The sequence below is a fragment of the Chroicocephalus ridibundus genome, chromosome 6 (assembly GCF_963924245.1).
Source record: "Chroicocephalus ridibundus chromosome 6, bChrRid1.1, whole genome shotgun sequence".
NCBI classification, from domain to species: domain Eukaryota; kingdom Metazoa; phylum Chordata; class Aves; order Charadriiformes; family Laridae; genus Chroicocephalus; species Chroicocephalus ridibundus.
The window spans coordinates 17,268,443-17,294,030 of record NC_086289.1 but is presented as its reverse complement, the minus strand read 5'-3'; the positions used below and the strand labels follow the sequence as shown (position 1 = coordinate 17,294,030).

Here is a 25,588-nt window from a genome sequence, read left to right as displayed (position 1 = left end):
CACAGTTCCTGCTTATTTGGCTGAAGACCTGGCATGGCATCTCAGTTACTTCAATTTATATTAGTCCTTATGCATAATTAACAATTAGAGGTGTAAGTTTAATTCAACAAAACAATAATGTGATTCCATTTGAAATATGCCAGTGCAATATGTAGGTATTAGATACATAAAATTGGCCTTGTCATCTCTATTAATTTGACCACTATCTGTGTTTTACATCTTAACAGCAACAGAATTTTTGTTATGTCTATTTAGAGGTATGCTTAGAATGTACCTGGCTTTATGGACTAAACATATTAGGGGCCTTTATGAAATTGAAATTCAGTAACTTTTATGTAGATGGTTTGAGTATGATATTTTTCAGAGATACCATGAAATATAAACGTGTAGGCTACAGCTGTAGAAGGTTTATTTAGCTCAGAAAGATATTAGTGTATTTATACTGTATATATTACCATATATAAGATACTGCTATATATTTGCAGTCATATTATCAGGCAATTTTCTATCTTGAGTTATCAGAAAAGGGAATTAGAAAATATAATGCCAGCCTTAGGGAAGCAAACTTTTTTCAAAACTCCTATCTGCTAATATCACCTGCCAATGATTTAATGTGTTTATAGTTTATTCTAACCTTTCTTAGCTTTCCTTTTTATCCATTATAGTCTGTGTACTTGGTAGAAGGGAAGCCTGCAGCCAATTACCATTACTTCGCAGGTCCTATCTTTACTCACCAAATACCTGTTTTCTTTTTTATTCCTTTTTTTTATTCCTGTAAGGTAATACTGTTGGCTGTTATAAAACGGCAATCTCATTAGAACAGCTTCATCCAAATAAATTCACTGCTGATATTAGGACTTTAAAATGTTAACGTCTTTGTCTTTCTTTGTGATAAGATATGTTTTTATATTGAAGCTTAAAGAGATACCTTTTGACTCTTTTATTTCCAGGAGAGCTGTTATGACAGCAAAACAGCATTTTTGGACAGTCTGTGGGATCATGTTATTTTAGGTAGTGCCTCATTTAAGAATTCTTAGTACATCTCACTATTAAAAATATGTCCATAGTTAGAGTAAAATTAAAGTGAACAATATTCTTAAGTGCATACAAGAATGTTAGTGTTCTTTATCAGCAATATGAATTGCCACGATGTTTGTTTGATTCTGGAATCTGTGGTCCTTTTTGTACTTTCTTTGTCCTCTTCTCCTTGTATAACCAGAGGCCAGTGGAGCCCAACTTGAAGCTCTGTTACAAAACTCCAGTGTCATATTTTACTCACACTCAACCTTTCTTGCTGTCTCCAGTTTGCATTAGACATTTCCCACAATTACAGGTGGGAAGTATTCTTCATGTCAAATCTGTGTATATTCATGAAAACTGACAAGTCTCTCTTAACAGATTTTGATAAAGCCTAGTAATGACATCATGGGAGTGTTATTTAGTTTTTACACTTAATCTGGCAACAGAGTATAGAGTAAACGTGTAGCAGAATAGTTTCGTGCCCTATCTGAAGATAAAAGGTTATTGTGTGCAGGGATAACTGTCCTTTCACACATGGTCTTTAGTTTCATGGAATAGTTAATTTAGGATTCTTCTGAATCAGATCTCAATGAAACTTTTAGGACATAGCTCTAAACATATTCAACTGCACCTATTTCTAACTGGTCTCATTCTGACATAAACCAAAAGTAATTGCACTGCTTGTGATAAAATTAAGGTCTGCTCACGATTGTTTCAATGTAGGAAACTTTTTCAAAATTTTAAATATTTTTTACACTTGGAAATGTGCTCTCATTCTCTCCTGAAGTTGGTCTAAGCGTAGCTAACCTGTGTGGGTAGAAGAAGATACTTTTTTGTCAACCACTGGACATGTGCCAAGTATTTTTAAATGTACATTATTTCACAAACTATTCTATAAAGCAGAATTAAGGTATTATAAACAGGACTTGTGATGGTTGTATTACTTCCAACATTTAATGCTTAGAATCAATAGAATTAGTCGTTGCTTTATTGGATTTGAATAAATTGATGTTGGATTGTATTAAGCAATGTGTACCATATTGCACTGGAATATTCATTTGCCTGTTTTTAAAAAATATATAAGCCATACTGAGAGCAGATTTGCATTTATTATGCTATGTAATTAGCTCTACTTTTACCAAAGGAAAAAAAGCAGCCAAATTTCAGATATTTGAAAACTTTTAGAATTGTATTGTTGTTGTTGTTATTTAGTATTATTTATTACATAAAGCCAGTATGTGTATGGATATTTTACGCTGCCATCACAGTATGATTTTCTTTTAAAAAATTCCTGAAGCATTTCACCTTATATGACCTTTGGTTAGGCGTACAGTTAGGTTGCTATAGCTTTTTTTTATATTGTCAGCATTAGAGATGTTCTTAATTACAGAGATACAATTGAGCTGTTACAAATTTGTGTTCCAGTAAGCCTTAAAATCTTTGAGTTGCACTTTTCTCAGTGGCTGATCTCTGTGTTGGGATGAGTTGATATCTAATATGAATAAACAGGAAAAGCACTACACCTTTTAAATCCAAATATAATTTTAAAAACCAAGGCAAAAATTAGTGCTTTGTTATACTTGTTCGGACCACCTCCCTTTGTTGTAGTTTTCAGTAGTGGACAGGAGTATTTCTGCATAAAACCTGAGTTCATACTTTGTTTTAATTGCGGGGGAGAGGGAGGGAAGTGTGGAGCAAGTGGGAAGAAACTGCTGTATTCCATAAGATACTCGAACCTTACACTGATGCATTGGGGAATCTCTTCGCTTTTCAGCTCAGCGTGTAACCAAACTATAAGTTACCATAAGATATATGAGTGGCTGCCATGAAATGGCAAAGTTGGAATTGGAAGGAGAATTCGAACCCCTGGGGTTTTTATTCTTGGTTGGACTGTAAACCTGTTATATGACCTCGAGCAGATCACATTAACCCTGACTTTCCAAAACATTTGCACTCCTGAACTGGATCTATAGGTTGGTCAGTTGCAATTTCCCGTAAGGTGGGAATGGTGCCTTGAAAGGGTGCAGACAGGTCATTACCACAAAGTGCTGTGAAATTCTCCACTGAAAAGCATTACAGGCAGTGGAAAGTATTATTAGAAATTAAAAATATTATAAATTGATAATAATAATATAGTTAGGTTTACCCTAGATGTTGTACTTTACCCTGAAGCAAGATAAATCATAAGCCGCTTAGAAGTTTTTTTTTTACAATAGAGTGCAGCAGTTAAGGGTCTTTAGAACATTTCTTCAATATTAAAATGATTTTTCAGCCAGCATATTAGCTTCTTCAGTCTAGTCTAAGGTTTTAAAAAAGTATACCAAACAAAAGTGCAAGGTATTAGTTACTTAATTAGTCCTCTCTGCAGCATGAATTTATTTCTGAACTTAACTTCTGCTTAATAAGTAAGTATCATATCTGTTGATGTTCCTTATGTTACTAAGCAACACCAACACTACCAAATAATAGGAAAAAACCCCACATAATAAGGCACTGTAATTCTGATCGTGTATCATGGGGTTAATTTCTTAGGAATACTCTGAGATTCAAAGAATGTGCAGCGCAGCAATGTAAAATATATTGTTTTCATTATAAAAAGCAGTTCATATCTTCTAAAAATGTGCAGTTAATTGCATAAAGACAGAAAAGCAACACAAAAATTACTCAAATAACATTCCAATTATATTTGATAAATCATCTTTAAAACCTTTACATTTATGTAGCAATTATAACCTAACCACGGGATCTAACATCTTAGAGCTTCATCAAAATCAATCAAATATCTTAGGCTGAAGCTGCAACGTAGTTCTGATGGAATTGCTCCCAAAGGCAATGTTGATCTATTTAGGCACCAGTTTTACAGCACGTTCCAAATTCAATTATTTCTGCTAGTATTTCCTGGGTAAGGTTTCGTTCTAGCAGTGACTCGAGTAAGAAATTGCTGCTATATAAAACAACTAATTAATTGCAAACTGGTTAAACTGACATAATTGTTTTCAGAAATGCTACTAATACTTTCATCCATACAAAATGCAGAGTCTCTTCCATTACTCCTTTCTAAGTGTGTTTTATAGACAACTGCTGATTTCAGATGTAAGTTAAACAGACTCCCTCACATCACATGTGAACCTGAGAACATTTTGGAAGACCAGTCTTTCTTTAGTATGAATTTCTCACTCAGCTTCCAGGCTTCTTTGGATGACAGTATTTGCACCTGATTCTTAGGTGCATGAAAACAGATAACTATCAGTTCATTAGGGATAAAATTAGGGTTTTTTAATATTAAAAAAAGTGAATTTGAGCATTTTTTTCCTCTATCACCAGATACAGAAATAACACACCTCTGTCTATACTACTGCAGAGTCCTCAGTCTCAAATCCCTTTGTATCTTTTTTCACACAGGTTTTAGTGTATTTCAGAGAAATTCCTTCTTTCTTCTCTCCCCTTCTATTTTTTGCTTAAGCTATTAACCTAGTTAGTCTCAAGAATACTTCTCACAAACTCTAAAAATAATTTTCTTTCAGGTTAAATAAAGTTAATTAAAATATCTGTCAACAATCAGTTTATTAAACTGTTTCAAGATGGGATAGTTCCAGAATTTAAATAATGTAGTGAACCATATATTTGCAATATATTTCATATATTTGAACCTTGGTATTTGCAAGGCATTTCTTGCTTGGCAGACATTCAGGCTGGTCTTGCCTTACTTTCAAAGTGCTTGTAGTCTAATGTATACAGGTGCATACACATTATAATGTATAACGTGCTGTATGTATCAGCACAAAAAAGGTAAATTGAAAAAAATTCCTCAGCCTTCCTGAAAGAATTTTAATTTAGAAATGAAGATGAATAGAATGTAAATTAACACAGGGGTTTCAGAGTAGGTTAAAAGAAAGATTGACTGCTTCCTCCTCCCTTGCTGGGGGCGGGGGGGGGGGGGGGGGGGCGGCAAATCCTTGCCTACTGGCATCGCAGCTGTACTGCTTCAGATATTCCTACTTCAGAGAAGAGAGGAAGTGTTTTCAATACCATCTCGTGTGTAGCTGTATCCTTACTCAGAATGGACTGTTCAGGAACCTTGTGAATCACCCCAGATTTGGCTTGAAATTATTAAAGCAGAGTCACTGCCTACAAACACACTTAACATTTGAAGGCCGATATTTTAGGAGTCATCTAGGGTATGATGTGTCAAATTGCATGGTCGGTGTTGTATGAGAGCTTTTCAAAACCAACGTTAGCTGCCATTACAGCAGAATACATTTTGATTCTTCAACAGCACTAAATAGCACGTTTACCATTTCCCAAACTTGCCATGCAAAAGAGTAGTCATTCTGAAAAACGTAACTACAGATGGGTTTGGTATAAACATATCTGTTCTTCTGTCCTGTAATTGGCATAGAAATGCTTGCATTCCCAGCTCTTGAGAACTTTAAATAGAACTTCCCTGTGAAGTTCTTAGTGAAAAACTCGTGACCTTTAAAATGAAACTTCTTTTCAGGTTTGTAAAGGAGAACAGTATTTTCTCCAGTCTGATTACAAAGCCAATTTGTACTTGGATTTTTCCAATATTTAATAAGTGTATGCTCACACACTTTACCTGGTTGAAGTTGTGCTCTTTTTGAAGAAGCAGTTGCCCTTTAGGTCTTCCTTGGACATAACAGGGAATTCTCTCCACAGATTTACTCACTAAAGGTCATAGTTTATTTTTTTAAATGGCAATTTCAGGGTTAATATTTTCTATCTATCTGTGATTTTAGAGCTCATTCAGGCTAACAAGAGTCATTCCCTAGATATCCAAGACACTGGAGGAGGTTTTAATAAGATTTAGAAAATAGATTTAATGGATCTGCTACATTGGCTAGACTGTTATTACCAAAAATGTTCTTACGTTAAATGTTTAAGTCTAAATGTTTAAGTGTAAAGTAAGCCTCAAAGTAAACAATTTCTAAATAGAAATACTGAGTGCTTCTCAGAGCCATGACAAATGGGAATTGGCTGTGTTTTCTAAGGTCGTTTCTAAGAGGCAAAGTACTGTGACCAATATATTCAGAAAAAGAAAGAGACTAACTGACAGCTGAACTGAAGAAGGAGCTAAAGTTGTAGTATTTCTGAGACTACTTTAAAATATGAGCCATAATTCAAATAGATTCCAAAAACAGTTACTGTTTTTAAAATGACTGCTGCTTCACTGTATGAAATAGCTTGTTTCCACACCCTACATTGAAAACAAAACAAGTTGAGGATATAGGTCTATCCTTAAAAATGTTATAGTTGCTCAGAAATGGGATGAAGTCCAAGAATCCTCTCAATGAGGATTTATCCTGTAGGATTTTCAGACATACAAGCAGGCAATCCAAGTATAGTGGGTCCAGTGTAGGTGTTGCATTGATCTGAATATTTTATCACTGCTATCTGTTTCAAATAGTATATATAAGAGTTACCCAAGGGATTTCAAATGTTAGCAACACAGTTGCAGTGATGTTTTCTTTTACTTACATGTATATGTGTACGTACCTGCAAGCCTAAAGTTTTTTTCAAACGTTTAAGAGATTTAACATTGACCACTTCCTTAAAATGATCATATGCTCTGTGGATTAAGAAAAATAAGGTATCCAGCTCCAACCAGACTTGCTGCCCTGCAAAAGGTTTTAGGTGCCCAGAAAGCACCTAGGTATCTCTTATATGGAGCTTTGGAGGAACTGCAGAATATTATCTGAAGATTTGATTTTCCCAAGATTTTCCCAACACTTAAGTAACTACACTTCACAACACCTGTATACGTGCAAAGAATCCACCCTCTCTCACTTATTTTTTCCACAGTGATCCAGCACAGACACTTCACTTTTGCTTTGCCGCACTATTAGTTTTCTACTCTAAATGGCTCAGATTCCAAAATTTTTCCTATATCTGTGCTTTGTTTTCTGTGTCTAAGAACTTTTTTTGTGTGATCCTTAGCTCACTGGAAACCAAATGGATGCACCACTCTTCAGTGCTATTATTTAGATTAGGATATATTACTCTAGCAGGAAATTTGGGGAAAGGCATTGACATTCAAAAATACTTTGTAATTATTATTAATATCATATTTGGTATGGTATATATGTCACAAGAAGTATATGGTGTTTATGGAAGAGAAGTAGGGAAATCAAAGCAAGCGAATAATGGGCAGGAATTTAAAATCAGGTAAACAATTCTAATGTTCTGCTTAAAGGAAACAAAAGCTGTTTGAAAGGTTAGAAACCATCACAGGTCACCCACGGTTAAGGAAAAAAACAACAAATCGGGGTTTTTTGTTCTTCTGAAATAAAATCAGGGAAAACAAACAACTTTGGTATAAATTTTCTGTTGTGATGACAGATTAGCTTTGTGAATTGAATTGTCAGTTGAATTTCCAACTGATGATGGGTTTAGAAATACTGATTTGTCTTATTTTATTTTGTAGATGCTTCAGAAACTTGCTGTGTGTTTACCACGGGTTCTGCCAACCAGCTCGAGAGGGGACTTACCTATTCTTTCATTAGTTGAGCATAATATTATCTTGAACTAATTATTTCTCTCCACATGGCCTTCCTACTAGTGTCAGCTTATCTTCTGCTGACTCACACTCAGGGTGCTCCTGTTGAGAACGGGGCACTGTTGGAAACACTGAAGTCACAAGTAGGATTATTCAGCAATAAAAGCGAACACTATTCAGCACAGGTGAAACCTCCTGGCACAAGCCGACAAATACCTCAGACAATCATCATAGGAGTTCGTAAAGGAGGGACAAGGGCTTTGCTGGAAATGTTGGATATTCATCCTAATATTGTAGTAGCAGCTACAGAAGTCCACTTCTTTGACTGGGATGAAAATTATGTGAAAGGAATAGACTGGTATAGAAGTCTGATGCCATTTTCTTATGGAAATCAAATTACAATTGAGAAAACACCAGGCTATTTTACATCACCGCAGGCTCCAGAAAGAATTCATGACATGAATAGCTCCATTAAACTGCTGCTCATTCTAAGAGATCCCACTGAGAGGGTTATATCTGACTATACCCAAGTGTATTACAACAGAGTAGAAAGCCACAAGCCTGTTCAGCTTTTTGAAGATATTGTTATTAAGAATGGAGCACTTAATACCAAATACAAAGCTATTCAGAGAAGCCTATATGATGTTCATATGGAAAAGTGGCTTAAGCATTTCAGTTTGGATCAGATTCACATAGTGGATGGCAATACTTTAATCAAGGACCCTCTTCCTGAATTACAAAAAGTTGAAAGATTTCTGAATCTTCCTTCCCGAATTATGTCTTCTAATTTTTATTTTAACCAAACCAAGGGATTCTACTGCATTAGAAGTGATGGAAGGGAGAGATGTTTACACGAATCCAAAGGGCGCCCCCATCCTCTTGTTAACAACACCGTTTTAGAGCAACTGTATTCTTACTTCAGAGAGCACAATGCAAAATTTTACAGAATGGTTAATCATTCCTTTGACTGGCATTAATGCCTTTGGAATCAATGTTTCTTAAAAAGGGCCTGAAAAAAACTCTTTCAAGCATATCTTTCTAAACTGTAAAGATTCATGTTATGAGAACTTAACATACTGGTTATATGCTTCTTTGGAATAACCCATCTGTTATCTCATTGAATTGGTACCTTTTACATTGGGGAAAAATATGTTTCACGTATTTGTATGATTACTGTGAGTCATATTCTGATCTTCTTTCTCCCATCATGCAAATACATTAACTTCAGCAGACTTACTTCAGATATGTATCTGTTACAAGATTTGTGCTGTTTTGGAAAAATGACTGCTTCTAACAGTGTAAAATATGTAAATATTTGAAATGGTATTATTCTAACTGTTCTGTATTTTTTGTTGTTAGTATTTTTTATATTACGCACAATGATAGTGGTGTTGATTTCTAGAATTTTTCATACAATAAGCTAAATTGTATGTTAAAACAGGAGCATACATAGTGGCTCCAATAAATAATTCATCCTCTGTTAATATGCCGAAGTTCTTAACCAATTCATAATAAAATGAATCTATTTCGCCTATGATTTTGAATAGGTGAACTAGAAGCTCACTGTCTGTATATCATTAGTATTAAACCACACTCATACTACCTTGGGTTTAAAAACAAAAATAATCTCCAAACAAAGAATATGAACTGTTTGAAGAAGCTTTAAGTGAGAGTTCTGAATGTAAAGAAATTAAATGATCCCAGGTAACCTCAATTTACACTGTTATTCTATACACTAAAAACAAACAAACAAACAAATATCAGTAACTGTACAAATATTTGATTATATAAATTATGTCACTTTGCTCTTGAATGGAAAAGCTCTTCATTAGTACTACCATATTAATCATGGTTGTATTCTGTGGCTAGTTATTCTATTGCTCTGCTGGCTTTAGTTTACATACCTCCCTTGGCACATTGATTCTTGTTAAAAAAAAAAAAAAAAGTTTTACTTGCTTGCTCTCCAAAGCATGGATTATTTTTATTTTGTCATTTCTAATGCAAATTGTGGGACGTACTCAAAGTTAAAATAACATCTTGTTATACTGTATAACTGAGACACAGTGGTCAATATGCTAAGTATGACATACTCAGATTATATGTAAAAAACCATACCCATCTATACCCCTGCGTTAGGCATTTTTTTATTTTTAATATTTTTTTGTTTGACAATATTGTGCTGGTCTGTTCTCCTTTTTCATGTAAATGTTTTATTATATATTAATACCAAAGAAAAAAAATAACTTGAAATGTTAAAGATGGTGCCAGATAGAACTATAGATGCAGATGTGCTTGTTTGACATTGTACCTTCTAATCCAGAACCTCTGGTGCACCCCGTAGTAGAAGCATCCATTAGGTGGATTCCTCTTTAAGCTTCTCAGGACACTGGTGAGCTGTAGTTGTGTGGGCCCACTCTGAGCATCGCAGCATCAAATTCCACTGAAACCCTGTTGAGAATCCTGAATCTGTGTCCTTCTGTCTAAGCCGCTGTGCAGCCTACAGGAGCATGTGTTCCTAACGTGGGATTCAGTCTTCCACTTCAGAGGCTAAAAGGTATGTATCGCAGCACTAATTTTTAGGCTGCTAATACTTTATGAAGGGGCTACTTAGGTGTTAGGTATGTAGCAGTATTTCACTGAAGCTGGACTGAGTCAGACCCAGACAGGTTGTGTGCAAATAACCTTCATCAAATATTCGCTCAAAAATGTAAAATGTTAAAAATAATATAATAAACCTTACTCTTTATCTCTTCTGCTACTCGTATGTGCATATATGAGAGAAAATTATGTTTATTTTTCATTAGCATATAATTGACTTCTGAAATTGTCTTTCTGAAGTATGATTATTTACTACATCTCTGATTTCTACAGATGGACAAAATTGTTACTTACTTCTTCCACCTTTTCTGAGATTGTGGCTTCTTAATCATGAATAGTGATCAGATCTGGGCACTTCTCAGAAGTACAAAGTTGACCTGAACTAGATGTGGAAAGAACAGGATGATTGTGCTGGTCTTAGACCATCTCTACAAGGACATTGGATAGCTAAACTGTAATAATTACAGCTGCCTAGTCTAACAATACTTTCTTCATTTGTAAGTAAAATGATGAAGTAGTTAAGTAAAAACCCAGAAAAATTCTGAACTCTGAATCAGCAGGGTCATTTTATATTCAACCAACGCTTTGTATTTTGTGGCCACAATCTGATAACAGAAGCCCCAAATCCAGATTCCCTATGTTGTTTAACGTGGCCTGTTCTTTCTGACCAATGCAATCTCAGTGATGAATGAAACTCATTCCAGTCCACTAATTTCAGAAATGCAGTATTGAAGGTAGCAGCATATAGAGCAGTTTATATCATTGTAACTTTTTTTCAGCATTGCTTTCTGTTTCTAATACATTGCAAAAACTTTCCATATTCTTCTTTTTTTCTTTCTTTTCAACGATGATTCCATTTAATAGTATTGAATATGAATAATGTTTTGGTTTTTTGGTTTTGTTTTGGTTTTTTTTTTTTGTTTTGTTTTTTTTTTTTTGCAAGAAGCTAATTTGAAGACAATGTATACTTCCTGAAACAAAGGTTTCAGGTAGTTTTCTTCAGTAACTGAAAAGTTCACATCTATATGTCACATTCCATTTCATAGGCTTCCGAGAAAAAAAACAAAAATAATTCTGATGTCTTTCTGTATTTATGCTTGCAGGCATCAAGTCTTTCTCTCTCTTCTCTGAAGTTTACAGCTAATCTTTAAATGAGTTGAATGCAGGAACACTGGTTGGCAGAAGCTGTATGCGTCTTTGAAAATGCAGGTCTCTTTCAGGCATTTACATTTCAAGGAGAGCTGATCTTTATGGATTTGTGACGCATATATCTACTTGATTTGTTAGCACTCTTCATTCCTAATCAGCATTTTTGGGAAGGACAGAATTGATGGAATGAATTGAATGATCATTTTAGAGTTTACTAATATCAGAAGAAATAGATTATGCATATTATGATTTGGGAGACGGGTTGGTTGTTTTGGTTTGGTTTTGCATAAATCAAGATTCTCATCTGAAGTTTTGTTTTGGTAAATGGTCTACAAAGATACAACTTAACCTCAGCGTAACAGAATTCAATAAATATAGTAGACTATAATTTAACATCACAAACTGTTTCAATCAGTTTCTGATTTTGTGGTCTGAAAAATATTATGAGGTCATGACCTCCGTTCTTACTGTCTTCAAAAGATAACACTCCTTCCCTCATCCTCAGGAAGGGGATCAGATCAGCTTAAAGATCTCCTGACCCATTCTTTAGTAATTCTTTAGAAATAAAAAGTACTCACTTCTTGGCATTTGGGATTGAAAACTAGTCTAATTTTGGAAAGAACTAGAGGCTCACCATCAGTTTAAAGATGCTATTAACAATTTAAGAAATTACAAATATCTCTTATGCGTTTCCACATTGATAGCAAACCATAAACTATTCGTCTCCAAATTCTCCAAATCAAAGGACTTTCATCTCCTTATCTGATACTCAAGAGGTATTTGCAGAAATAAATTTCACGTGGGAAGGTTGCTTAAAGAGATCACGCAGTTGTTTTAAAGGTTGTTGGGAGCATCTGAAAGAGATGATACAGTCACATGTGTAAGACTACTGCAGAATTTATGATGATTTGCACAGCTCTTTGATGTTGTTTTGCATTCCACAAATACTAAGCCTTCACTTTAAATACTGTTCTCTTCCTTTTTTTAGTTAAAGTGCCATAGTTGTAGTTGCTTTGATCTAATAGCACTGAAAATTACTAATATCAAGCAACTGCAGCTGTTAACTGGATTGGTTTAGCCTTTGCCACAATAAGCAGCACACTCACACTTAATACCTAAACGAGTCTAATATTAGCATTTTTTTTATATGGGCTATATATATTACCTATAGTACATAAAGAAAAAGCAGAAGGAAACTTAAGAGCCAGGGTTTTGCCCCAAAAAGCTTCTAGTACGTAACTAATGGGATGAAAACAAAGAGGTTCCTCTATTGGACTCACCCATTATTTTTCCAGGAAGAGGGTTGGATTTTTTCATTGTATCCTTTGTATCTTGCTGCTCAAAGGCTTTGGGCTGACTTTTGGCCTTTTCTTTCACAGCTTTTACAGTTCTGCTGAAGAATACCTGTTAAAGCAGAGACATTTTTGGAATATCCATAAACAATATTGTGGAGACCTTTACAGACAGCATATGCTTAGTACGCATCATTGTATGCTGCTGCACAACATCAGCTCCTTCAGTATCCGTTTGATGCTGTAGGGAAGCGCATCTGCATGCAGTTTTCAGTCTTCACGCACATTTCATGAGTGCATCAAAAAGAAATTTTAAAATTGGGTTGCTTCCAGCAAGTCTGACTGCTTTTTGCCTTTGTCAATTCAGATGCTTTTGTGAGTAGGACAAAAATTTTAATATTGTCAAAATCCTTATAATGTCTCGTTTAATCTATGTGGTCAGAAACAAAAATATGGGTTATTGCTTTCCTTTATAGGAGCACAGTTTAAAAAAAAAAAAGTGAGAGATGCCCCAATATCTTGATGCATCGTATGTCTTGCACAATAACATTTCCTTGCAGAGAAAGAAACATTTACATTATTTAAGTAAAGATTATACTACTGTAGATTATTATTTACTGTACTTTTGGATTTGATCCTTCATTTCCTCCAAAAGCTTGAATTTTGTCATAGAAATGAACAGACACATTGGAATTAAAATCAATAATAATTTGCATAGCACATTAATCATTACCAGCAGTTAATAGCCAACGTTTACTGGCCAAATAATTTCCACTTTGATTATTTCAAGTTTCAATGTGACTTACTAAATTGTTCTGCTATTTTATAAAACAAATTTAAAAGTCAGAACCACAGTGGATAAAAAGACCCTGTAGTATCATTCTGTGATTATAGAGGAATTGTCATGTCTTTAAGGTTAATTAACAGTGACATGAGTTTACTGCAATTCCCGAAAAATTTTTGGAAGCCAAGATACTAACGGAACTGCAAAGTATAAATTAGTACTTGAGGTTGAATCTGCTACTAAGGGAAGATAAAACAGATTAAAATGGACTGACACAAATCATACTTTCCTGGTAAAGTAGATGTGATGCGAAATGTGCAGTATCTCATGTATTAGCCCATATAACAAGTGCTATGAAGTCTATTTCCTGATGCAAAATGGTCTTACACTTTTACCTTGTATGTTCTTTTAGTTCCCTTACAAAAACTTCTCAGTAAGTGTTTAAAGAAAAACATCTTAATGTAAACTCTTTACCAGTGGTACAGGTTTTCTCTCAAAGGGCATTTCTCTGGTTTTGTGTTGTTTCCTCTGAGATAAAAACGTGGTTTGAGTTGCACTGCAATAAAAATAGACAGTTATCGTACCAGAACAAAGAATATTACTTCTGTTTATTACAGTTCCCAGTGAAGAACATTTTTATATAGGGACTGATAATAGTTTAACAATCTCTTTGTATTTTCTGTCTTCATTAGATAATGCAACTATGTTATAGTTTTTCTTATTCTGAAGAACATTAAAGCACTGACTTACAGATCTAAATCAGATGGCAGTAATAAAAGGGAGGCACAGGTAATTAAGAATCCGTTCACTTTGCCACTCAGATTGGCTAATATTTGCTTATTATTTAACTCTTTAGATGTGAACATTTTGATCCATCGTAAACTTTCCATTAGGAATGCATCAGTCAAACTTGCAACAGGAAAAAATAAGGCAAGGGCAACTAGAACGCAATGAAACCTGAGGTGAAGGCCCTCTTCTGCTAAATATTTGTGGACATAATATGGCATAGTTACAAATGAAAGTTATGACTGGCCTGATAAGACAATGCACAGGACTAAGTAACATGTTACTCCAGGGATTTATCTAGGTATTCTATGTGCCTGGATTAGTTTTAAGATCATTAGGCTATTAGGGAAATATGAGAATATACATTTTCAAAACACTGTATTTCATCTTATTAGAGAATACTACAATACTGTAGGACAGGTCTATCCTTGGGTGAAATGCTGCAGTGCTACTAAGGCAAATTGGATGGGAAGTAACAATTCTCTACACTAAGTGTTGGGCATTTTTAAATTCCTTATGGAAAATTAGCAGCACTAGATAGAGCGGTTTTGTTGTTGATTTGACAAAGACTGTCAGCCTAGAAAAATGCTGTGCAACTGTCATGAGAAGATTGAAGATACCTTTTCTGTCCTCTGCCAAGATACAAATCTACTACTCAAGACAAGTGACACAGATGGAACGCTGCAAACTGCAGGGGGTGCATTGCTGCCTTGAGTGAAGAAAGATTAAAGACTCATAAACAACATATGCGATAGTTACACACACACACGAATCACGTGCAGCTTGCAAAATACGCTCAGTCTAAAATAAAAACAAGCAGGGTCTACAGCTGCGCACTAAAGTGGTGCTGTTGAAGGCATACTGAACCAGGGGCAACAGTTCCAGTACGAGCTATCTGTAACTTATTATTTGTTGTATTAATAAACTGAAGTCTGTTTAGGCCATGCTCTAGGCATCTTCTGTGAGCCCGCACCATATACTGCTCTTAAGATTTTCACCTTGCAGACAAGGGGTATTGTATTCTTAGATTCAAAGTAATCTTCATCCATTATGTGTTTACCAGACAAACCATGTTTATGTGATTGAAGTTCCTTGTCAAGTGTACATACAACAAAATGAATAAAACAGATAAACAGATTCTCTGAAAAAAAAAACGCTAATAGGTCATATACATAGGGCCTGTTTATGTAGAGTAAGCATAGCAGAACAGGGTTCAAGTAAACTGCCTTTCATACTTTTCAAAAATAAACTTTCTGTGTGTTTTCATTTCCTTTGATTTTGGGAGGGGAAGTCTCCTCTACATTGTTTAATAACAAACTTGGAATTTTAAAGTTCAAATTCATCTGAGAAATTAAAATATTTTGGTTTCAGTGTCTAAAATAGGAAATTACCATTCAAAAGTTATTACATTTTTAGTAGCATTAGAAAACTGTTCACTTTCTTTTTAGTTCTTTTATGCCTTTTGTCACACCCTCGCGCCTCTCCCTTGAAAAAATATTTTCATAGCAAATACCCTTTTTGCAAGCTGATTTCAAAGTTAAATGGGCAGAGTTCACAATATTAATGACTTGCATTAGAATTACAAAGATTAGGTAGGGTGATAGCGAAGTCTTACATTTCCACGACTGGAAAAAAATGGCATATGAAGTAAAACGGTGGTCACCTAAAATGGGTACCTGCTGAATCATACTAAGTATTGTGTGCTCCAGATTATATAGAGAGAGATCAGGGATGCTTCAGCCATCCAAATGACTGCTTGCAATGTGTTTTGTGAGTTTGGAAAGAGTGGTTTCCTGCTTTCATCAAACAGACGTTCAGGCTTCAATCTGAGAAAAATCTGGGTTCCAGTTCTTAGGGTGCTTGTGTGGAAGTGAGCCTTTAGATGCCTTTTTCCCCCCTCATATTATCTGCAGGACAGATTTTTGCCAAATTGCAGTATGTATTCCATTGGTAACAGCAAACTAACTTTGGAAACCCCATTTAATTTATTTTACAAGGTGCTGGGTCCTCCATTACTTTTGTCCAAAACCCCAGTTGTTGCGGATGGTAATTATTCTAGACAAATACAACCACCCAGAAAAATAGGAATGAAATGCACTAATCCAGCTTTCTGTAGCTACTACATACAATGAGACAGAAAATACAGAAGCTTGTTATCTTGTTAGGGTCCTTTGTCCATGACTCCTGTTTATCAAATAAGTATTGGATACAGTTATATATACTTGTATGACTCCCTATCCTGATCATCTGTATATTATGATCAAAGGGCACAGGATTAGGTTACCTCACTTTAATACTAAAGCCCAGGATGTTTATTTCACATAAATGCAACTTCACTGCCAGTCACCCACTGTCTTTGATTTTCTTCTCTATCTATAAATTCTTCTCTTGTGTTTTTTTCTTTATTAATGAACACTGGCTTTTTCGTGGAATAAATAGTTTTGATCTTAAATTTAGTTTTCGTGATCTGAGAAAAGTAAAAGCTGAAACATATACTATGGCTTCCAAAAATGAATAAATTTTGTTTTTATGCTCTGTTAGTATATCAGGGAATCAGATTACAAACTTGTAAACAATTAAGACAAAATAGCTAATCCTAACACACATAGCAAGCATAATGACTGAGGATATTTTTTGGAGGACAGGAAAAAAATTCACCTTCTGTTTTAAAAAAAGACATATTTATTTGATATTTAACAGAAGCATTTGGATTCATGTGCTCCATTAACGTGAAGTGGCACTGGCTTCAGTCATCTGCGCTGACTGCAGTAAAACTACTCTAATTTGTAGCTGAGGATCTAGCCTAAAACGCATCTATGCACAGAATGCTACTTCAGTGTTAGGTGGCTGATAAGGCAAATGAAATAAGTCTACTTTCTGAAACATAAATACTCTTATCACTTAATACACAAATTAAACATTTGATGGTAATGCTAATACAGAAGCTATTTCTCTCTTAATTTGATTTTTCTGTAGAAATTCTAGTCAGTGACAGATTTAGTCAGTGACAGTGAATAAACTGTATTCTCTAACTTCATGTATAAATGAGTGCATTTACTGCAGGGGGAAGGGGGGGGTGAAATTCCTTTATTTGCATCGCTGGCCTCATTCTGTCAACATATCACCCAGATTGCTGGATACACACAGAGATGCATTCTGGCAATGCTAGGAAGGGACCTGCACCTCCTGCTGTCTATTTCAAATTATTAGTAATAGGATGATGCTTCTGGCACATCTAAAATAAATTAATATTGGATTAATTCAATTCAAGGAGGTGTCAGGAAAACATATTGCAGATTCATTCATCACAAAGTTGAGACCAATGTGTTTCAAAAGTAGTACCACAGTAATTATGTTTACATGTATAATTGCCTAAAGTTGAGCCAAATGACAGAAAGTATTCTAACACTTTCCAACATGTCTTCAGTGCTGATTAACCCACCAGTTCATAAATATAAATACAGTATTTTCAACACTAACATTAACACAAAGAATTTTTTTTAATTAGTTTTGTTTTACTGCAGAAAGCATTTTATCTGAACTACCAAAAGTTTTTTTTTTATTGCTGCTGATTCAAAGTTGTGTTCACTGACCATTGCTTTGTTGTTCACCAATGATCATTTAGATCTTGTAGAATATCAAGGAATGACAGTGCAGCAGTATTTTTTTTAAATGGTAATAGGCTGGGCAAGAACAACTGCCAAACTTTACATAATTGTGTTAAGCGTAGTACTGGTTGAAAAATTTTGTGAGACTATACCTAACCAAGTTATACATAGTTAATGCAATACCAAAAGTAAGAGCAATAGAAAAGGCCGAATAAACATTTTAGCATTTATAGCACCTTATTGATAGGAAGATCAAAATAAACAAAACAAATGGGTGACTGATTCTGTAGTCTCTGACCAGGAAAAACTCCTACCTATACAAGACGTAACGCTTGAGCTAAGGCCGCAGATCTGGACCATTGATCTGAATGTGCTGTATTCTGATATTTTATTCACACTACCTGTGTCTTCAGTAGGACCTCAGATACAGTTATATCCTACTCAAGGTAGGTAAACCTGTCAGAATCTCACTGGATGTGAGGATGAGTTCGGATTTACTCGTCTTGTAGTCATGACAGGCAGATGAAATACAGATAGAGTAATAAAGATACCTTTAGCAAAAGAGCCTCGGCATGTTTAGTAGCTTGCCCTTCGTGCATTTTACAAGTGAAATGCATAAAAAACTTATTTTTCTCAAGTATTTAATATCTTATGATTTAAAATAAGCAAGCAAATAGCCTCTCAAAGTTTCTGAAAAACACTGCAAGGTAAACTGAAAAAGTCAAGTTAATAATTTTTCATAACCAATGTCCAAGGCAAAGAATGATGGCTCTTCAATAAGATTAGAACATTTCTGCAGTCTTCCTTCCTTAGTCTGCCACTTTAAATCACAACTACGAACAGTGAAATAATTACAACTAAAAGTATTTTTGCACAAATCTTGCCGGTTACAGGAGAAAAGCATATTTTTAAATATACTACATTTGTGACACATTTGAGCTCTGGAGGGAAAACATTCCACACACCCAGTACTCCAGAGGAAAAGATACTGTACACTCTCAGCTAATTCCATTTCAGAAAGCCCTCAGGCCCCAAATTTCTCTCTCCTAACAGTCAAGACTGAAATGGAATACAGGGCATCAGAAGCTCAAAAATGCACTTGGGATGCAATCCTCTTGGGACTTTAAATATTAACATGAAAAAAATCTTAAACCTTGGGCTACCAGGCAGCTGAGACAGATAGCAAAACATTGTGAAGAGTTCGCGCTCCTTTCTGCTAATCTCTCCTTGCAACAATAACCCACAACTGCACAGTGAACCAGCTGCAGGCAACAGATCATTTATGCAAGTTGCCTAATGTACTACATGTATTTCTTTAATCTGTCTGCCATTTCACAAAGATAGGCATCGTGATTATCATCAGGGAATTCAAACAGAGCTTGATCTCATTTTCATCGCAATAAAGTTAACAGTGGCTTCAGGTCCTTGAATTGCCGCCCCTGGTCAATAACAGCACGTAGACTGCACAACCTGCCGGCCTGCAGGAATGGTACCTCATCACAATTCAAAAGGCCTAGAGAAATAACACTTCCTTCAGACCTCCTGCCTAAACCAATCACAATAAATTAAATCTTCAGGGATTCTGTTTTAGCTAATCTCGTCTTTTTATCATGTACTTCAGTCATATCAATGGAAAACAATTGCATGTCTTTAGTTGCAACTGGATATAGGTTATGCTAATGATAACTCAGGCCATCTTGCTCTCAAACTCTCGATAAATCATCATACGTAAGCACAGGAACCAAACCAGACCCTTGTGAGACACAATGCTAGGCAAAACCAGGCAAGAAAATAACTACGTTCAAAAGTATGCTGGCACCATCTGCCATACCAGGTGGCTTAGAAAAGTAAGCCAGTACCAAAGAAATGCAAGACTGAAAAAAATCATAGGTTTCTTTATACTATTCATTTTGATTTTACCTTCCATTTTTAAGCCTTCAGGGTGTTCCAGTGTCATATATCCACGCTTTTCTCTACAACCAGAAAACACAGGCATTTTCTTTAGTTAAAAAATAATACGCCAAGATACTTACACTAACATATTCCCAAACTTGCAATAGCTGAAACTTTTGGGGGAAAAAGAGCAGCTACCTTGAGACTTGCACTTCAAACATGGGAGCTGGCAAAGTTGGAGAGAGCTTCATCACACACTTCCTCTTTCTAGCTAATTAGCTGGAGAACTATCTGGATCTGCAGTATCAGGGAGAAGATGATGCAAAAAGGCAGTAAGGTAAACAGTTATAAATCTCAGGGGCCAACCTCGACTCATCAGATCCTCATTTAATTTTATGCTAATGGCATAATTCAAAGCCAAATTCTTCTGCTGCTTTAATCTGAATTTGGCTCGTGGTAGGAACTTGTAACATTTAGATCAAACTCTATGAACAACCACTTTTGTTAATCTAGGGGATATATTCTTTTGTCAGTAATAATCAGTGATACATATTCTTTACAGGCTTTTTTCTTTATAATGAGATGTCCTATTCAAAAAGATTTGTGCAACATTTTAAACAGAAGCTGCAAATTTTCAATCTCTGACCTATAGTGTTCTTTAAATTACTTAGATTATCCACATTTCATGTGGATTTTGTTATTACCCGGTCATGAAGTTTTCCTGTATGTTTATGCAAGAAAGGAGTTAAATCAGATTCGAGCTATATTCATGCTCCAATACTGTCAGGCATTCTGCACATGAGAATGAAGTATAAGTTACATAATTTAATAAATGCATGATTTTGTAGCTAACATACTTGTGCTTTCTTGACGACTTATAACTAGAAGTTAGTAAGTCTGTTTTGGATGGGAATGACATCAAGTTTGCATTTATAAACCCATTAACAAATGAAAGAACTTTTTAAGTGCTGGGAAGCAACAATTTCACAATAATCTTTTAGTTTATCCTCAACCAAATACCTGTACTCTGGCACTTTGTAAAAAATTACAATGTGAAATTCCTTCTAGTCTTCGGAAGCCAGCAGTTTATGCTGGTAGATCCTAATCTCTCCTCCATCCATACCTCAATCACTGTGACCAAATAAATGAAGAGAAACTAAATTGTTTCAGAGCTTTTTGCAAAGAGGAAGGAGCAGTTTTCTCTTCAAAGCTCCAGGCTTACTGGCCAGCTGTTAATTTACTGTGACTTCCTTCAGCAGTAGTTAAATTGGATGCATCTTTAACCAGGGAAAACTTTGCAAAAATGCAAGGCAAATGCTGTTGGGACAATTTCTTTACATGATGTTATAGAATTTTAAATAAAAGTAAAAAAGCCACACTCCCTTCGCAAACAATGCCTCTAGATGTGAAACCCTGTTAGCATCTTTTACGTACACAATCCTGCAGCAATCAGTATATCGTAACAAAGACTGTATTATTCCCTAAGCAGCTCCCTGAACTGCGCAGACAGAACACAGCCATACCGTCCCCATACCTCTGCTATGGGCAAAGCACCACCGGGGACAGGGAGCATGTTCTCTGTAGTGGTGTATCAGTGGTGATTTATCAGTCTGATCTAGAGATACACCTTGACAAAGAAAAATGGAACAGAAAATAAATTCTCTTCCAAATTTCTTAAATGCAATGGATCCCTGTCTTTCAATAATGCGGGGGGGAGGGAAGGGGGGGAGGGAAGGAATCAAACTACTGGGAACATCGGAAAAGAGAAAGACATGCTTCTATTTAGTCCAAAAGCAGACATTCAACAGAGCTTCTGTACTGAGAGAAATGTCCAACCCCACAGTAGAAGGCAACATTAAAAGCACAGGGCATATAAAACAGGGCCCATATTTCATGTGGAAAAAGTTAAAATTTCTTGTGGTAAAATGCAAATTTACTTAGATGCTGGGGGGGGATCAACAAATGCTAAATAGATCTTTTTTAAAAAGTGAAAAAGAAATAATAAGTTAAACAGTAAAGAAAAAAATTGATGTATCATATAAGGAGAACATTAGCTAGATAAAATTAAGTAGGGTACTGTTTCTCATGTATTTTATGTAAATATATTATTTGAGTGTGTTGAATCTCATCCATTACCTTGTAATATATCAAATGATTTTTTTCCCCCTCAAGATTAATCCATGTGGTTTCAATACTCACTGTAGTGTAAACAGAATAGTGATGGTTTTATAAATATTAATAACTTATTTTATATAATGTGCTTCTAATGATAGAAAATGACAATATGAACATTAACGACCAAACATGTTGAATCCGATGCTGAGCCAATAAGAACGTTTTTCAGACAAACTGAAGTCATGGTGGCTATTCTTGGATTTTAAAGATACAGCTTAGCTGTATCAGTTTCACCCAGTTAATTAGAACAACTGGCAGTCTGAGCTGACAGCTACAATTACTTTTTTTCCTGCCACAGCAATAGTTTCTTATTTTTTCTAAAGGTAGTTGCTTGTGTTTCTTATGGGAAAGCAAAATAGAAAAAATAGCTCTTCAGAATTAGTTTTCCTTGAAGAAAACTCCTACCTAATGCTTTCCTTTTGACTAAAGCTAAGTTTTAATCACAAATATCTAAATTGGTTCAAGTATTTTTTCATCTATGTGTGTATTATCTTTACTCATCAGTGTCAAACAGGCATGCAGGATTTTCTGGGTGTCCGAAAAGATTCTGTCACTAAATATGGATTTTTTTAGTGCACGCAAGAGTGCAGTACGTATTTCTAAACAAGTATTTTAAAATTTGTTATTTCTATGTAATTATAAGGAGAACTGGTACTGACCGTAGGCTCAGTAGGTTTTTCAGATGTATCTATTTAAAATGCAAATGTGTGTATATGTGAATATCAGGGTCTGTGTCTATAAAAAGCCTCTTTAAATGTTCAAATTCCTAATTATTTTTTCAAAAGATTCCCGGGGATTCTTTCACTCAGATCACCTTTCAATTTTTAATTTACTGTATTAAAATCTCAATAAATCATCATATTGCCAACTTCTTTATCTGGAATTCATTAACATATCAGAAGATAATTTATCAGTCACATCTCATATATTGCTTCTCATACATCAATTTGTCATTTCTCTGCTTTCATTCTCCTTTGTATGAACTAAGAAAATCTTATCTCATTTCAAATTTCTATTAATCCAGGACACATACATTTTAACTATTTAAAGTCATCTAAGTGCTTAAATTAGCTAAGTTTACACATGCCAAACTGTTAAACTTTTTTTGGTTAATAGGTGAAAAATTTTCTAAACTTACTGAGGCATAGAAAAGGTTAAATTTAAGACTCATCAATGCTGGTAAAATCTTGCAATAACAGATTAATAACTATTTACGTACAGCTAAGAACCATTTAGCTCCAAGAGTATTAACAGTGTTGATATAGAAAGACTTCTGTTTTCTGTGCAGTCTTGGACAAGTCACTTAAGCCTCCCTGAATCTCAGAGTTTTTCTGTAGGACATCAGTCAGAAGAACTGAATAGTGCTCTAAGTAAACACTCTTCTTCCAGCATACACAAGGCACTATGGAACAACTGCAGGTTGCCCCCACTTAGAAAACACAGTGGTCCTATTTCATGGAAGTGTAGTGAAGATGAATTAGACAAGATTACAAGGCAAACAGACACACACAAAATCTAGAGTAGACAGATAAGTAACCACGTGTGCCTGAACTAATATGATCAAAGTGACACTAAAAATGCTTTTGGTAGCTGGCCATCTGCCTCCATTAGAAGACAGGTTCTCATCTGCACTCACATTCAGGTGAGATACATAGTATCAAATTGCATCTACACCTTCTCTGAGTTTCCTCTGATGGCAAGGATGATAGAAAAGAGCTACTGCATAAATGATATTCAATCTTAAGGCATCAGATGTTGCCTACAGGAACAGAGGTATATTTTACAAAATTCAGTTATAGTATGCAGACTATCATTAGATGAATGAGAACTCCATGTGGATTAGCAGCAACTGGAAAGTCACTAAGACTTTATGTCAGTTAAACATATTATGGTTTGAATTTTGAAAACCACAAAAAAGCCAACTCTTTTGCACAATGATTTTAGCAGATCCAAAACAGTCCCGTTTTAAAACTTTGCAATATAAACAGAGGACTGATTCCATACATATCCATCACCAAGGATAATAAAAGCTATCTGATTTTGTAATAGCACTTTTGCAGGAGTGAATATAGAAGAATTTATGGAATGGAGACACCAAGTAGAAGCAGAAGAGGCTGTAGATAATCTCTCTTAACACTTTGCAAGACTGCAACTATAAAAGACAGTTGTGAGCAATCAATATGAGAGTTACCTCACATGACTTTAGATACTTGTATTGTAGCTACCTGCATGTAAGTTTACTGTCTACATTTATCCAATAAGAAGTAATATGCAGCAGGGGAAGAAATATTTGCTTCTAGAACACAGTTCATCTGACCTATTTTAGACATCTCTGCCATATAATACAAATTATGCCCTAAAAGTATCTATTTCCATTGACAGAAATCTTCAAAAGAGTTAACATTTGCAAATATTTACACTGTACATTTGCACATATTTACACTACAAGTGTCCAAGTTTGAACAGATGAATCTTACCCAAACTGCTGTCAATGAGAAGAGCAAATGAAAAGTGTTTATCCATAAACCTGGATGAAAACAACCATATTCATCCCCACTCTGGCAACCAAAAAAGCTGTTGTGGCCAGAAATAATTGTGGGAATTCAAGTAGAGGTATTCTCTTTAATACGTGTACCTCCTATTTTTTTATAAGGCATTGCGCTCTAGGTCCTTGTTTTTAAACTGTATCCAATTTATTCAGTAGTGTTCTACAAAGTACTCAAAAATTTTCTACTAATTGCTGTTAATGAACCCTTAAAAGGCTGCTACAATAAGCTCTTGACTTGTCTCAATGACCTCCTGAAACAGCAAATGCCAATGAAAAATTATATTCCAGGAAAAACAGTCCCTTTGTACTTTATTTTCACTTTATCTCCTTACTTCATACTTTGAGAGAGCGAAAAAGAAGACAGTAGTCATTTCTTACTAATATTCGCACCTCAATCAAATCCCTATTATTCATCTTATTCAGACTGAATTATCCTGGTTCTTTTCAATCTCTCTTTGTTCCTATAGAAGTACTACTACATCTTTAATCACTTTCTTAACACCTATCTGGACTCTTTCAGTCTCAGCTTTATCTTTCTTAGGCAGCTGTCAGAGAAGGCACTGGGATCACAAACATGTACAGAAATATGAGTAACAGTTTTTTACGTAGGGTTTCTCAGATTACCGGTGAGCCTGTGCACTTACTTGTTCATACCTTGAACTTACAAAACAAGATGTTCTTGTGTCAGTTTATAGACTGCAAATGATCTTCCAGATTAGAGAATAATGAGGTAGAATTTGTGAAAGTTTCAAATGACAACACAAACTTGTAATCTCTTGTAAATATAATATAATCATGAAAACAAAGTGGCAGTCTGCCAAAGCAAATATTTTAGAACTCCATGGGAGTACTGTGGGAAAATACTGCAAATTATATGGCCTAACAGCCACAGAACCAAGAACAAATATAAAGAACAGAATGAGTTAAGAGAAAAGAATGAGTCATTGGAAATTAAAAAAATGGTAGAAAATTAGTTGATCTAGGGAATCTGCCTAGGTGGAAGGAGGGAAGAGTGGTAGGAGAAAGATACTTCAAGGGATCATGGATATTTTACTCTGGCAACAGCGCCAGAGAAAATTAATTCCAGAAAACCAATATATAATTTCGTTCTGAGTCCTATTAAGTTTCTCTGAGACAGACATCCTTTCCGCCCTTTCCCCTCCCCACCAAAGAAATGCACAATGATCAAATGAGACCTTTTAATCCTTTATATCAAGTTGA

General features: G+C 35.1%; 1 protein-coding gene across 3 annotated transcripts in view; it reads left to right on the top strand.

The window, feature by feature from the left end:
- LOC134517590 (heparan sulfate glucosamine 3-O-sulfotransferase 1-like) overlaps positions 1-17,575 on the top strand; it is a 65,506-nt gene extending 47,931 nt beyond the window's left edge. For 2 of the 3 annotated variants that reach the window (XM_063339242.1, XM_063339243.1), the window contains exon 2: positions 7,463-9,710. In XM_063339242.1, coding sequence (XP_063195312.1) covers positions 7,582-8,511 — 930 coding nt within the window. In that variant the 5' untranslated portion in view covers positions 7,463-7,581 and the 3' untranslated portion in view covers positions 8,512-9,710. Of the gene's footprint in view, positions 1-7,462; positions 9,711-9,908; positions 10,089-11,235 lie in introns of those variants that run through there. The other variant, XR_010071687.1, reaches the window with a different exon arrangement.
- The last annotated feature ends 8,013 nt before the right edge of the window (positions 17,576-25,588 follow it).